The sequence below is a fragment of the Nycticebus coucang genome, chromosome 12, assembly GCF_027406575.1.
Source record: "Nycticebus coucang isolate mNycCou1 chromosome 12, mNycCou1.pri, whole genome shotgun sequence".
Classification (NCBI taxonomy): Eukaryota; Metazoa; Chordata; class Mammalia; order Primates; family Lorisidae; genus Nycticebus; species Nycticebus coucang.
The window spans coordinates 38,432,742-38,446,925 of NC_069791.1; the positions used below are offsets into that span (position 1 = coordinate 38,432,742).

Sequence of the window (14,184 nt, forward strand, 5' to 3'; positions counted from 1 at the left end):
ACATGATGGTCATATTGTAATTCCAAATACATAAATTATTATGCTTCCTGTAGGGGTGTGTGTGTTGGTATTCAAATAGTATTGAATGTACACTGACTTTGAAAAGGAGTGTATTGGGAATATTACCATGCACTCGTGTTATCTGATGCTTTCACGTAATGTTCTGATGTAAAGCTCTAGGCAATTAGAGTAAACAGGGTATTTGCATCTGTTGAGTCTGGTGGGTACTGGAAAGTGGGTTACTTTAAAAAAACTGGCTTGTTCCCTTGATACAGTACATGCACAGCAGAGTGTGTCTCCATCGGCGTGTTGCCCAGTAACATTCACATCCATGTTTCTAAACAGAACTCAGGGAGATTCTCAAAGAGCACAAGGGAAGCTCCCAGCTCTGGATCTTCAGTAAACCTTCTACCTTACCGGTTTCCTCTTTCTCAGCAGCCAACGGAAGTGTTCTTATCACAGGGATTCTCCCCAATCATCCAATTTCCTTTATTAAAAAGTTCTTTCCCCTGGATGAGATTAGAGAGAGACATAACTCTCTCCTTTTCCCCATCCTACCATGCCTGCCGCCCTCCTCCTCATAGGTAAGCGGGAAAACAGAGAGGGAGAATCTTTCTTGAGTGATAACAAAATGCAAGTGGGATGAAAAAAACGACAACTAAGATCAAGACAGGTGCTGGCTGTAAAAGGCAAGACCTCTTTAGAGTCTTCAGCCTCATAAATGTTTGGGAACATTCCCAGAGTAGATGCAAGGCGATCTACACATTTTGCATATCTAAACATCACCTTGAAATAAGGTGAGGATGTTCTCAGCTAAGAACTCTACATTTCTTTTACTTCTGAAAGAATAAAACTAGCTGTTCAAAGATTACAAATGGAGTGAAAAAGGGCCAAGCATTTTATTCACATGGTTCATATTTTCAACAGAATAGAACTATAATTGAACATAATTTGGTATATCTTCACCAGTTTAGCAGACTGCCTTCCAGGTATCTGGTTTGATCAATATTTTCTTCTACATCTGTAAGGAAAAAAAAAATTACTTAAAGACACATTCTGTGTATTTTAAAAAAGTAAAAGGTAAAATGAAGAGAACCTTGGGAAATAAACATTTACTCCCTGTAAGTTGCATTAACTCATGGACTCTGCTACCGAAAACTGTCCCAAAATGGATTTGAATTTGTTTTGTTTTTAGATTTCACCCTGCAGCTTAAGATAGATTGGGAAATTCAAACTTTACATCTGAATCTTCATAATGAATGAAACTACAACATGATACATTTGGTAGAAATCTAAAAGGGCCACATGTCTTACTTAAATCACCTCATGTCTAAAATACCTGCTATTAAAATCATTTGCTTGTAACAAAGGACTGTCTTTTTTTTTTTTTCCTGCTAAAATGCATCTTACTTGGGAAAGATAACATGGGAACACATTTATTCCTTTGTTAGGGGAGTTCCAGTCCTGGGGAGGAAATGAGAGAAAAAGAAGGGACACGTTGGTTGGACGGGATTGCAGAACTTTAGAGCTTGAGGCATCACATCCTGGCTGGCAGTACCTAAGATGTCAGTCAGCAGGTTCCTGGGACTGGAGGAAGAAGGCACAGTGACTAAAATCAACAATGGAGTAGACAGAAGGAGTGGCCAGGAGCAAAGTGCATCTTATAATTTTCTCTAAGATCACCTCTAGCTAAAGCCATATTCTCTCCATTAGTTGCAATATAATTTGAATGTCTGGTTTGTATCTTAACCTGAATTGCTAGCACATTTTAAAACATTGTAGATCGTGGTTTGCTCTTTACAGAGGAAGGGGAAGAAAAAAGAACAAGAACAACCAGGAAGACATCCCTGTATAAACACCGATGAAATAAAATTTCACTGTGTAAAATTAAAGCCTTTCAAATAATTCCTAGAGACTAAAGGAGACTAGTGATTGAAATACTGTACGGGAATCTAAAAGTTTTCATTTGTTGCTTCCTCATTTCATCTTGGGAAACAAGCCACTTAGATAACTTCAATTATAAAAGACTATATATATATTTTAAAGACATGAAATGAGGACCTATAATCATATGTTCCCCTAAAATTGCTAACAAAGATATCTCTGCTTTTTAAAATTCGCTCTTCCTCGTCCATTATACCTGACTTTCCTCTCTGCCTCTGCACATCTTCCCAACGATCAAATCTAAAACTTCACTATCAACCAATCTCTACCAGAGCTTTCTTTTCTTACCAACTTCAAAAATCAGTAAGTGTTCCACATCTTGAATGTACAAAAAATTTCACCTTGAATACAGCATTCTTTACCCACTCTTCATCTGTGCCCCACCTTGTCATTGCAATGACAATAATTCTGAGAGTTAAGCCAGCCCTCCAAGCACCCGCTTTCTCTTAACTCTGCCACTTACTACTTTCTTAACCCAGATTCCCTCTAAACCAAATTGCCTTTCAGTCAGGTCCCAGCAGCAGCAAATTGTGCCACCAAGCAGGAGCAGAGGAGAAGTCTTATGAGCCACTGTTTAATGTCCCCTGAGTTGTGTATTCTTACTAATCATTTGGCTATAGTTGATGCTCTGATTACTACATTTTTGGAACTCCATTCTCCACTCCAGGATACTCTATTATTCTGCTTTCCCTCTTAGATTTCTGCCTGCTCCTTTTAATATCCCTTCACCAATCTATTTCCCCTTTCCCCCCTTTTCCAAGGTACATCTTTTATTATCCATCCTTCTTCCACTATATCTAAGCCCTGAGAGGGAGTATCCATTTTCATGGTTCCAACCTTTATGAGCCATCTCCAAATTTCCACTTGTTCCCAAATCTAACCAATTATCAGAATGATGTGGAGGAACTTCTTTTTTTGTGTGTGTGTGTGGTTTTTGGCCGGGGATGGGTTTGAACCCGCCACCTCCGGCATATGGGACCGGTGCCATACTCCTTGAGCCACAGGTGCCGCCCAATGTGGAGGAACTTCTTAAGGGAACAGACTCCAGGGGCTCACACAAGTCTTACAGAATCAGACTCTCTGGGCCTGAGGCCAAGAAATTGTATTTTTTAGTAAGGTCTCCAGGTAACTCTGAATCACCAGCCCACAGACGGACAATGGAGAAACACCGGCCTACACATCTGTATTCACTAAAATGTCCCTTTGACCTTGAATTGAACCCTTCTTCATATCCGCAGAAATTTTCATTCCTTATTATCATCTTCACCATTTTAAACTCACACACACAACCCTCTAAAAACACGCTTGTGGTGTGTGCCACACCTTCTGGGGGCAAGACATGATTGCAAGAGGGACTTTACCTAACAAATGCAATCAGGGCAGCCTGGCTTATTGTACCCTCAATGAATCCCCAACAATAAAAAAAAAAGAAAGAAAAAATACTGAAAGTTGTACCCCATAAATGCATTAACATATACATGATCTATGTGTTTATGATTTAATAAAAAATAAAAAAATAAAATAAATTAAATTAAATTAAAAAAATAAAAACACGCTTGTCTTTGGATTCCCCTTTATATCTTTAGTGAATAGTTATCCCATCTTATGTTTTCTTCCTTCCAGCCTGACTCAGAGTTGAGCCTTTTCATCCATTCTCACTGACCGACTGCAGCTCCTCACTTCCCTCCTGTATAATATTCTGGTTTCTCCTAGGGTCCTCATTCCAGCTTTTCCTCTTTGATACAATCCATTTGAGAACTGGCATGGCCTAACTGGAGAGATATAGAGTCTCACAGACTTGAGCTAAAATCTCAGTATCACTTCTTACCATCTGTTTGCACTTAAGAAAAACACACCTCCTGAAGGCTCAGTTTTCTGAGCTATAAAAAGATTAGCAGTAATATCTGACTCATAGCAAGGGCTCTGATATTGGAGCTATTGTTACTTCTCCTACTGTTACCCTGTGTATTACAACTAGACTCTTTTTCTTCACCATGCCATCTCTCTGGAGAAAATCCACAGGTCATCCTATTCCTTCTCCAATGAAGATCAAGTTTTCGTCTGTCTTCATCCCACTTCCACTATGTACTTTGTATGTGATGATGGGCAAGTTACTCCATCTTTTTGTGCCTTTATTTCTTCATCTGTAAAGTGTGGATAAGAGTGGCTACCTCCTAGGGTTATTGTGACGATAAGATGTTTACTGCTAACATCAAGTACTTAGAACAGTGCTGGCCCACTGCATTATAGTAAACACTCAGTCATTATTAGCTAGTAGTAGCAGCAGTAGCAGAAATAATTCGATCATAATCATACTCCTATGTTCTGCTTGTCCACTGACTGTTCATCCTATATTTTCACAGCAAAGGCTATTGTCACACACCTGCCTTTGCTTAATCTGTTTTCTTCTCTGTCTACCGCAATGCATGGCACCTTGCAGGCATAAATACCTAGTTGCTGAATGATATATTACACATATTATAATCCTCTCCATGCCCAAGTTCTCCATTCAAAAGGCCCTTTTATCCCTCTCACTTCCACTTGCCTCTCATAGGTATTTTCTCACAACAAAGCCAAAGCTTGTAGTCATAAAGTGCCTTCTGCTCTCTTCCCTTCTCCCACATGGCCCATCAAATACTAGGCACAGAACACATGCAATTTCCCCAATAGCACAGATGTCACAGAATGAGGCAAGTCGTGTGCGCTTTGACCAACAGACCACACACTGTATGGACACTTGTAAGCATTGAAACATGTAAATTACATCATAAATATGGCATCACTATAATTTTTGAAAGAACATTCTAGGCTTATTATGCTTTGATGACTTCTTAATAGTCATAAGAATGATATGCCTAATTTCATTGGGTTCTTGTAGAGATCTTGTACATACGTATATCATCACTTCATTATAAGCAGCAGAGCTGGTATTTAAACCCAGGTTTTTTAAACTCCAAGGACCTGTTTGATCCATTACCAAGCTGCCTTAATTCAATTAGTAGTTTTAACGCTACCTGGACAGAGAGCCTCATTTGATGAGTACATCTAATCCTGGTATAGAGGAAGCTACATGCACGTAGTGAAAACGACACAGGCTAAGAATCAGAATTGGCCCATGTTATCTATTGGAGTGAACCATGTGAGACTGCTGTGTTTGTAAGTAAAAAAAGGTTGACTTTTAGCCATTTCATTTTGGTTTAACTTTTCATAGTGATAAATTGGATTTTTTAATTTAATCTTTTAGATCTTAGTTTGTTCAACTATAAAACAATGGTGTTGGATGTTGAGCTCTTTCACTTTCAAGAGTTCTAAGAGAAATAAAGTTTACAACAGCCTATATGGATTGTGAAATTCACATAAAATTCCCTAGTCTCCCTCATGGAGATGATTTTATATTCTTGGGACTCACTTTGATGAGAAATATACTGGTCTTTACAGAGTAAACATCTCTGTAATTTCTGGGTGAGTAGGGGTAGGAGTTGTACTCAACAAAGAATCCCCAAAGTAAGCATAACCACACCATCCTGCAATTCAAAGAGGTCGCTGTGCTTATACCTTCTTGTGGTTTCTGCAAGGAAGCCAGTAACAGGGCTGCTGTCTCAGGAAGAGTTAGCAGCTGGGGATTTGAGCTTCGTCTTTCTGGAGAAACAAAAATATATACAGGCTCTGTTAGCATGTGAATATTCATATGTAGGTAAATCCTATTCTACTATGCTACAATACTAGAAATACCTCTATGAAATAGATTTTTGAACCCTAGGCAAAAGGCCCCTTCCACAGAAGGCTGATTTTTATAAATGGAAACATTCCCACTTCCCTTGGAAATGACCTGTTAAGTGGTTAGGTTGTGTATAGGTACCAAGTACGGAGGAGCATTTTAAACTAATGCTGAAAAGAATTTCATGAGAGCAAGTTGGATTAAGATAAAGAGCCCATGAGAAATGTCCACTTTCACAATTTAAAATGCGATGTCTGGGCAAAAAGGTTTTGATGGGATCCTGCATGCATCCTGCATTACCCGCCTCTCTTGTTGCTTCCAAAGCACTTTGAGACAATAATCTACATTCTTGGTTGCCTATCAGGTAACGGTTTGACTGAACAGGTATCTGGTAGGCATTCAACGTTATTTCAAATCTAAGTGGACAAAGGACAAAGGATCTAATTCAACACAAAGCATGATTTTCAATCTGGGGGCAAGTGAAGTGGGAAAGCAAACTTTACCCTCATATAATAACTTAATCACACTGCAAGCTTGAAGAGGATAAAAAATAATTGTTAAGTACCTCAACACAACGTGTGGCATGTTTTCAAAATAAGTATACTTTTTATTTTTAACATTTCAATCTTTAAACTTGTATCAAATTCTATTATTTTTTAATCCAATGATATGAAAAGGCTTATCATGAAAAAAATAACAATCCCTGGCTCCATTCTCCAAGGCCCCTTACTTAATTATTTTTGGTTTTGAACCTTTTGATAGCTCTTTAGTAATACGATAGCCCCATACATTTGAAGTTCCTAGGTAAGTTCTTACTGTAATAATAATAGTGCTTCAGAGGAAACTGCGTAAAGGTCCTGCGTAAATACCCAGGTGCATTTTTAGCAGCATTTGCACAGTTGCTTCTATTCTTACCCCTCTGAGCTGAACCCCAGGGTGCCGGTCCTCGGATGAGTAACCCGTGGGGACCTCAGCACCCTGGGGGGTCTGGGCAGCTGCGCTCCAGCCTGTGCCGCCCCTGCCACTGTGAGTGCCTGGCTGCACGTCGCGACCACCCAGCTCCAGCGCTCGGCGTCCTGCCACTGCTGCCCACCTTGATCACCTAGGTCCGACACGGCTGACCGCATCTCAGGGTGGCCTCGGAGCCGCCGGCTTCCGGTGGGGAAGCGCTGGCTTTTGGCACCCGGGCGGAGTTAGCTCTGCCGGCTGCACCCCGCTGGAAGACGCTGGATCAGCGCCCCTGTTCCCTTAATCACTCACCCGGCAGTGGCCGATCGGAGAGGTCCTTCCTCCGGCTCTGGTCGGAGATGAAGCGGTGCCCCTCTGCCAAGGGAGACAAGAGTCTCAGCCACCTCCCGGCGGGGACAATCGCGGCTGGAGCCACCACCCCTGGGCGCCGCGCAGTCCCCAGGCCGGGAGGTGGGCAGCCGGGGTCCACCGCTCGGAGCGCAACCCCGGGCTGCACCGGGCTCCTGCAGCGGAGGTCGCGTTCCCGGGCCCGGGCAGGTTTCTCCGGCATCCCCAGAGCCCCCAGGTGAGCCAAGGAACAGCAACCCTCCCGGTTTAGAAGATTCCCCTCCCACCACCCTTCCTCACCCACCTGAGGGGCCTGCATGGCCTCGATTATTGAAGGAAACAAACTCGACATGATTGGCTCCCCATCAACCTGCTCCTGGATTCACGCCGTCTAAGGATCGGTATAGTTACAGCAAGAGCAAAGTATTCGTAACTTACGGGCCCCTTTCAGGTACAGCATAGCCTGAGGAGTCCAGTTCCTTCTCTCAAACAGTCCCTGTAACCCGGGGAGAAGAGAAGAGCAGTTGAGAAAACATCGCAGCCCAATCCTCTATCAGAGAAAGAGGAGAAAGGAAGAAAAGTAAAAAAGAAAGCTCAAGAGAGAAAACAGCCTGCACAGCCGGCATTCAGGAGTCATTAGGGTTATTCACTGATTTTGCATTTGATTACCTGCGGGGCGCTCCTAGAGTTTCCCAGGAAAGAAGACATCAGGAGAAGAGCCAAGGTTGTCGCTGCCAGACTTCTGAGTCCCTACGTAAAATAATCAACCAAAAAATGTCATTTCTGGGCAGATGGCATCTTCTGCTTCCTGCCTTGATGCCTGGACAATGACAAAGCCCTTGCTTCTCACTATGTTCTGTTTTAATACTTAATATGTAAATTTGTTTCCCCAGTCTACCTTGTAGTTAATCTACTAAAGTCTACTTAAAAATATTACTTAGAAATATGTCATCTCCATTACCCACATAAGGAATTGAGTAAATAAGTGAATTTTTTCTCAATAAAATCGAATGATTCGTCTAAAGGCATATTGTTCAAACATCCTTTGGCCTCTAAAATGCTTATGAAATGTAAAATAGGAGAAAATCCCTAATGCTTTTGCTAAAATAGCTAGGAAGCCACAAATGAGTAAAACCTTTACTTACCTTCATGTTCTGTTTCTTTTCAGAACTCTGTAGTTACTACAGATTTACCTGTGAGTTTTCTAATCTTGTACTGAAGTGGAGGCTTTTAAAATCTTGGTGTCAAGGAGCCCCTCCCCAGCTGCAGTGAGTGAGGGACTCCCCAGGGACATCCTGTCAATCATCACCATAGGGGAATCAGATGACTCCTTCAGGGAGATTCATTTGCAGGAAGTAGAGGAATGATTGATGTGTGGACATTACTTGTTTAGGTCTGGATCGCATTAGCCAGGAGACATTCTGAATGTATTTGCATCATTGCCTCTGCTTTTCTTGCTGGCTGCCCAAAGCACTGTATTATTATTATTATTAACCATCAAAGTCCAAGGCTGAATCAAAAGCAAACAGATGAGTAAGGAAATGTGTCTTGGGCAACTAACTATCAAGCAACTAACTATCAGCTAAAGATAATTAGTGGTGGAAATGAGGTGAGGGAATCTCCATGGAAATTTAACATCAGTCATTATTCATGCATCAAATTATTTAACAAATACTTATTGCATGCCTGCTATGTATCAGATAATCCTCTTCTAAATCAAGGGACATAGTCATGCACTAAAAAGACATGGTCTATGCTTTGATCAAGTTTACTTTAGAGTTTCTCGGGGGAGAAGCACTTTAAACTGATGAATGGGTAAATGACGTACAGTAGTTACCCCTTATTCAGAGGAAGAGGAACTATGTTCCAAGACCCACAGTGGATACCTGAAACCAAAGAAATACATACATATATATAGAGGGAAATATACACATATGTACATATGTGCACACACAGACATACCCAATATATACTATGTTTTTTTCTGTCTGACAACTAAGTGACTAGCTGGCAGGTGTAGTGTCTGTGTGGTCATGCTAGACAACAAGATGATTCACATTTCAGGTGGTGGGATAGAGTAAGAGATTTCATGAGACCACTCAGAATAGTGCACAATTTAAAACTTATTGTGTATCTCTGGAACTTTCCATTTACTATTTTCAGATTTTTGTTAACTGTGGATAACTGAAACCAGGGAAAGTGAAACTGTGATTAAGTGGAGACTACTGTAATTATAGAATGTTTTCAATTACTAAGTAAACATAAGCGAGAGGATGTGATATAAGTGGTGGGCTGTTTGCAAGATGGTAAAAATAGAGGGAAGTCTTGAAGGATAAGATGGAGTCAAACACAGAGTACAGAGGGGTGGGAATTAGTACAACAGGCTTTCTCAGCAGAGAAAAAGAAAAGCAAAACCTTGATTCAGAAAGAGCTTGGGCTGTTGAGGAAGAGGAGGGAGGTCCATAGAGGCACAGTTGTGTGGGTGACAGGGCATGGCACTTTGAAATGAAGATGGCGGGGAAGAAATGGGCCAGTTCTTGTAGAACGATGGTCAAGCAAAACATGACGATGGCTTAGGCTGGGCTGGTATACACAGGGAAAGGAGAGCTGCGAGTCTGGGATATGTGGTGGAGGTAGAAAATGGAGGACTTGTGGATCAATGGGATATGAGACTACGAGAAAAAAAATCAATTAAGGATGACTCTTCAGTTTGTAGCCCAAACACTGAGTAAATAATGCAGCAATTTACTGAAATTGAAGAGACTCTGAAGGACCCAGTTAAGAGAGGGAAAATTAAGAGTTGCCTTAAGAGCATATTAAAATTAAAATGCATATCAGATACCCAAGTAGAAGCATAAAATAGGCAGTTGGAAATGCAGAACTCTTAAGAGCTCAGCAAAGAGGTTATCAGACGATAGATTTCATTTTTTCAAAGGCAGGAATGATTAGATTTAAGAATTTTAGAATTTTAAGGCCAGAAAAAGATTGAGATTGAGAGAACCCTTAGGAGTGAAGGGGGCCAAAGAAGACAGGCAAGGACAGAGCTATGAAAACAAACACACAGAATGAGCAGAAGGTTGAGGTAGAGAGTGAGAAAGAAAGGAGAAAAGTCCAAGGGACCCTGGTGCCATGGGAGCCAAATCAAGACAAGATGTAACAATATTGAGAGGTCAAGCAATATGAACTCCAAGAAGTAACCACTGAATTTGGAAATAAGATGGTTCTTAAGGATAGAAGCTTAAGTTCAGTAATGAATAGGATATGAAGAAATAAAGCCAAGTGTGGACAACTGTTTTAGAAATGCCACAAGGGAGGGGAAAGGATAAACAAGGATTTTTTTTTTTTTTTAAGAGGAGAGATTTGAATGTGATGGAGAGCTGCTACTCTTTTAGGCTTTCCAGTAACATCTGTATACTTTCATTTTTAGGAAATTCCTAAATTTCTTGAATTATGAAATTATGCATCTTGCTGGGAGACAGTCTTCCTTCTATTGTACAAGCTGAAAATGCCAGGTACTCACTTCTCCAGTCTCTGTGTTGAGTAGAGTGTGGCTTCACCACTCAGATGTGCCTGATCAGCTTGGCAGTTTGCAACTGGGATGAAGCTCTCTGGTGGTAAAGCAGTGTCTGTAGGATTTTGGGTCCCTGGAGCAATATTAGCTAGACCGATAGGAAGTTTCCAGTATCCAGTGCTCGAGGGGGTAGTGATGCCAGCTGCAGAGTTCTTGTAATAAAGTCCTCTTTTGCCTAAATCCACACTAGGTTTTTTAGTTTAGAAGACACATATGTTGATGGTTATGAGCAGTAGAGAAGGAAAAATTGATGATATACAAGAAAGAGAAGATAAAAGAAGGAAATTCTTAGAAGGCAAGAGGAACAGGATCAAAGTATGTCAATATTCATGGGAAAACCCGAATAACCATCATATGCTAAATTACAATGGAAAAGAGAGATGTTCCCCATCTTAGTCCACCCAGGCTGCTATAACAAAATACCATAAACTAGGTAACTTACATACAGCTGAAATTCACTACTCATTTCTGAAGACTGGAAACCCCAAGATCAAGACATCAACAAGCATGGTTGGGTTCTGGCGAGGGCTGTACACTTCTAACTTCTCTGCAATGTTTTCACATGATGGGAAAGGTAAATAGGCTCTCTAGGGCTCATTTCTGAGGGCTCCATTCTCATGACCTAGTCACCTGCCAAAGGCCTCATCTCTTAATATCATCACATTGGGGGTTAGAATTTTAACAGATGAATTATGTGAGACCATAACAGTTTCTTTCGTGGCAGGGAAGTGATTCTCAGGCATTAAAGTGAATAGGAATCACCTGGAAAACTTATTAAACTGCAGATTCAGATTCAGTACAGCTAGAGGGACACTAACAGTCTGCATTTTTAATAAACTCCCAGGTGATGTTGATGAATGCACTGACCTTGGGACATTTTGAGTAGTGAAGCTTGCACGGTGTCCAACCTGCAGCCCACGGGTCCCATGATGATTATGCGAAGACTTTTTTGCTTATCTGTGGTGGTAGATTTCCCCAAAATTATGTACAGTCTCTTTTTTTTTGAGACAAAGTCTCACTATGTGGCCCTTGGTAGAGTCCCGTGGCATCACAGCTCACAGCAGCCACAAACTCTTGGCCTTAAGCAATTCTCTTGCCTCAGCCTCCCGAGCAGCTGGGACTACAGGTGCCCACCACAATACCCAGCTATTTTTTTGTTGCAGTTGTCGTTGTTCTTTAGCTGCCCCAGGCTGGGTTTGAACCCACCAGCAAGGGTGAATGTAGCCAGCGCCATAACCACTGAGCTACGGGCACCAAGCCAGACTTTTTCTTTATTTCTTCTTCTTCATTTTCTTTTTTTTGCTCATCCGATTTCATTAGTGTTTGTGTATTTAATATGTGGTCCAAGACAACTCTTCTTCTTCTAATATGGTGCAGAGAAGCCAAAAGATTGGACACCCCTGTAAGTTTAGAGGATATAAGAAATCATGAAAACTAAACCTCTGTGTCTGCATGGTTAGGAGAATGGCTACAAATAGAAATATCAAGGAGTTTGGGAGAGGACAGATGTTTTGTTTGGAATTAATGCTTGAGAAGCTGGTGATGTCTACCTGAAAATACTTAGAAAAGAGAGATTGGAAGTTGGGTACTGACAGATAGACTTGACAGTTACAGGCAGACAGGAAAACTGAAGTTCAGGTAGTAAACGAGAATATAGAAAGTAACTTATTGATACAAACTTGAGAACTATTTACTGTCCTTAAGGAATAGACAAAGCAAAAGAAAGACAGAATTGTCAGTAGTGTTTTATTCTACAGTCTTAGGAGAAGAGAAAGGCAAAAACTAAGGACCAAAATAGTTACCACCAAAACTGGATAAAATTTTAATTCTGCTTTAAATGTTTAAATTTTAGGATTATTTTTATTATTATTTGGGAGTCATTGAGGGTACAAAGACTTAGGTTATACTGATGAATTTGTTAAATAAAGTCCCTCTTGTAATTGTGTGCCACCTGCAAGAGGTATGCCATACACCATGACCCCCCTCCCCCTTCCCCTCCTCTCCCCAACCCTCATTCCTCTCCCACCCACCTTGTAATAGATCATCTACTGCTTCATAGTAGAATTGAGTACATTGGATTCTTGCTTCTCCACTCTTGTGATGTTTTATTAAGAAGAATGTGTTCCACCTCCATCCAGGTTAATACAAAAGATGTAAAATCTCCATCTTTTTTAATGGCTGAATAGTATTCCAAGGTATACATATACCACACAGCTTGTTAATCCCTTTCTGTGTTGGTGGGCATTTAGGTTGTTTCCACATTTTGGTGATTGCAAATTGCGATAAACATTCTAGTGCAAATGTCCTTAAGATAAAATGGTTTTATTTCTTCTGGATGCCTAGTAACGGGACTGCAGGATCAAGTGGGAGGTCTAATTTGAATTCTTTGAGGATTCTCCATACTTCTTTCCAAAAAGTTTGCAGTCCCACCAGCATCAACACAAAGTTTTTTCTGGAGAATACTATTAAGAATCTGAAGTATGTCCAGGCGCGGTGGCTCACGCCTGTGATCCTAGCATTTGGGAGGCTGAAGCGGGTGGATTGCTTGAGCTCAGGAGTTGGAGACCAGCCCAAGCAAGAGCAAGACCCCATCTCTACAAAAACAGAAAAAATAGCTAGGCATCATGGTAAGCGCCTGCAGTCACAGCCACTCAGGAGGCTGTGGCAGGAGAATCACCTGAGCCCAGGAGTTTGAGGTTGCTGTGGGCTACAATGATGCCTTGGCACTCTACCCAGTGTGACAGAGACTCATGTATTCCCACTCCAGGTCACTCTCCTCGTAGCCAAGCTCCATGGCTTTATGGAGGCTGGCTGAAGTGGTGGTGGTGGTGGGGGGGTATGCTCTGCTGGGGCCTCTGCTCCGGCACCCTGCCAGGCTGCTCCTAAATTTTAATTTCAAAGGATTGTAGCAATTTCCTTCAAAAAAGAGCAATAAAAGAAATAAAATATGCTGTGATTATGTTTTAAATAAAGTCATAAGTGACCCGCAGTTATTAGGTTACCTAACAAGTAAGTAAAATCCATTTTTCCTCTCTCTAAACCCCAAACACGAAGGTTTTAGAAAGAGAACAGGACAATGAATCACCAACAAAATATGTTTTAAACTTACAATTTTAAGGAAAGGTAAATAAATGTGATGTGTTTATAATAGGTTAGCTAATGAATTCACAAGCAGATGTTTTACGTCAAAGCTGCCATTTTCAATTTAATGTGCACAAAGGAAGAGGATAGTTTTGACATATCATCAATATTGCTTTCTTATCAAGAGCAACATGACAGTATGTTTGTACTAAGAGTATTTCCAAAGGGCATTCACCCCCATTAAAATGTTTTTATTAAATCACAAAACTTTAAAAGATTTGTAGAGATCTAACCAAGAGATGGGCTAATAACAGTATTTGGTAAACAAACAAAACAAACAGCTGAAGAGTAAAGCCATTGATTTTTAATCTGCTGAGAGGGTGACCAGGGACTGGATGTTAAACAAATTGGCTTCTGTAGGGCGCCAGCCCCATATACTGAGGGTGGCGGGTTCAAACCCAGCCCCGGCCAAACTGCAACAACAAAAAAATAGCCGGGTGCTGTGGCGGGCGCCTGTAGTCCCAGCTACTCGGGAGGCTGAGGCAAGAGAATTCCCTAAGCCCAGGAGTTGGAG

At 41.1% G+C, this 14,184-nt stretch overlaps 1 protein-coding gene across 1 annotated transcript; it reads right to left on the reverse strand.

Moving 5' to 3' along the window:
• Positions 1 to 882: 882 nt before the first annotated feature.
• Positions 883 to 8,109, reverse strand: SPX (spexin hormone). Its single transcript, XM_053556586.1, has 6 exons — positions 8,104 to 8,109; positions 7,628 to 7,708; positions 7,397 to 7,454; positions 6,923 to 6,985; positions 5,500 to 5,583; positions 883 to 1,021 (listed from the first exon to the last, which is right to left on the reverse strand). The coding sequence occupies exons 1-6, from the start codon at positions 8,107 to 8,109 to the stop codon at positions 963 to 965; spliced, it is 351 nt and encodes a 116-aa protein (XP_053412561.1). The 3' UTR covers positions 883 to 962.
• Between the last annotated feature and the right edge of the window lie 6,075 nt (positions 8,110 to 14,184).

What these genes read in the sequence shown, in the direction of transcription:
- SPX (XM_053556586.1), bottom strand. An exon ending in ACTCTAGGAGCGCCCCGCAG is followed by an intron (nt 7,455 to 7,627) that starts GTAATCAAATGC and finishes CCCGGGTTACAG; the next exon opens with GGACTGTTTGAGAGAAGGAA. An exon ending in CTCCGATCGGCCACTGCCGG is followed by an intron (nt 5,584 to 6,922) that starts GTGAGTGATTAA and finishes TTGTTTCTCCAG; the next exon opens with AAAGACGAAGCTCAAATCCC.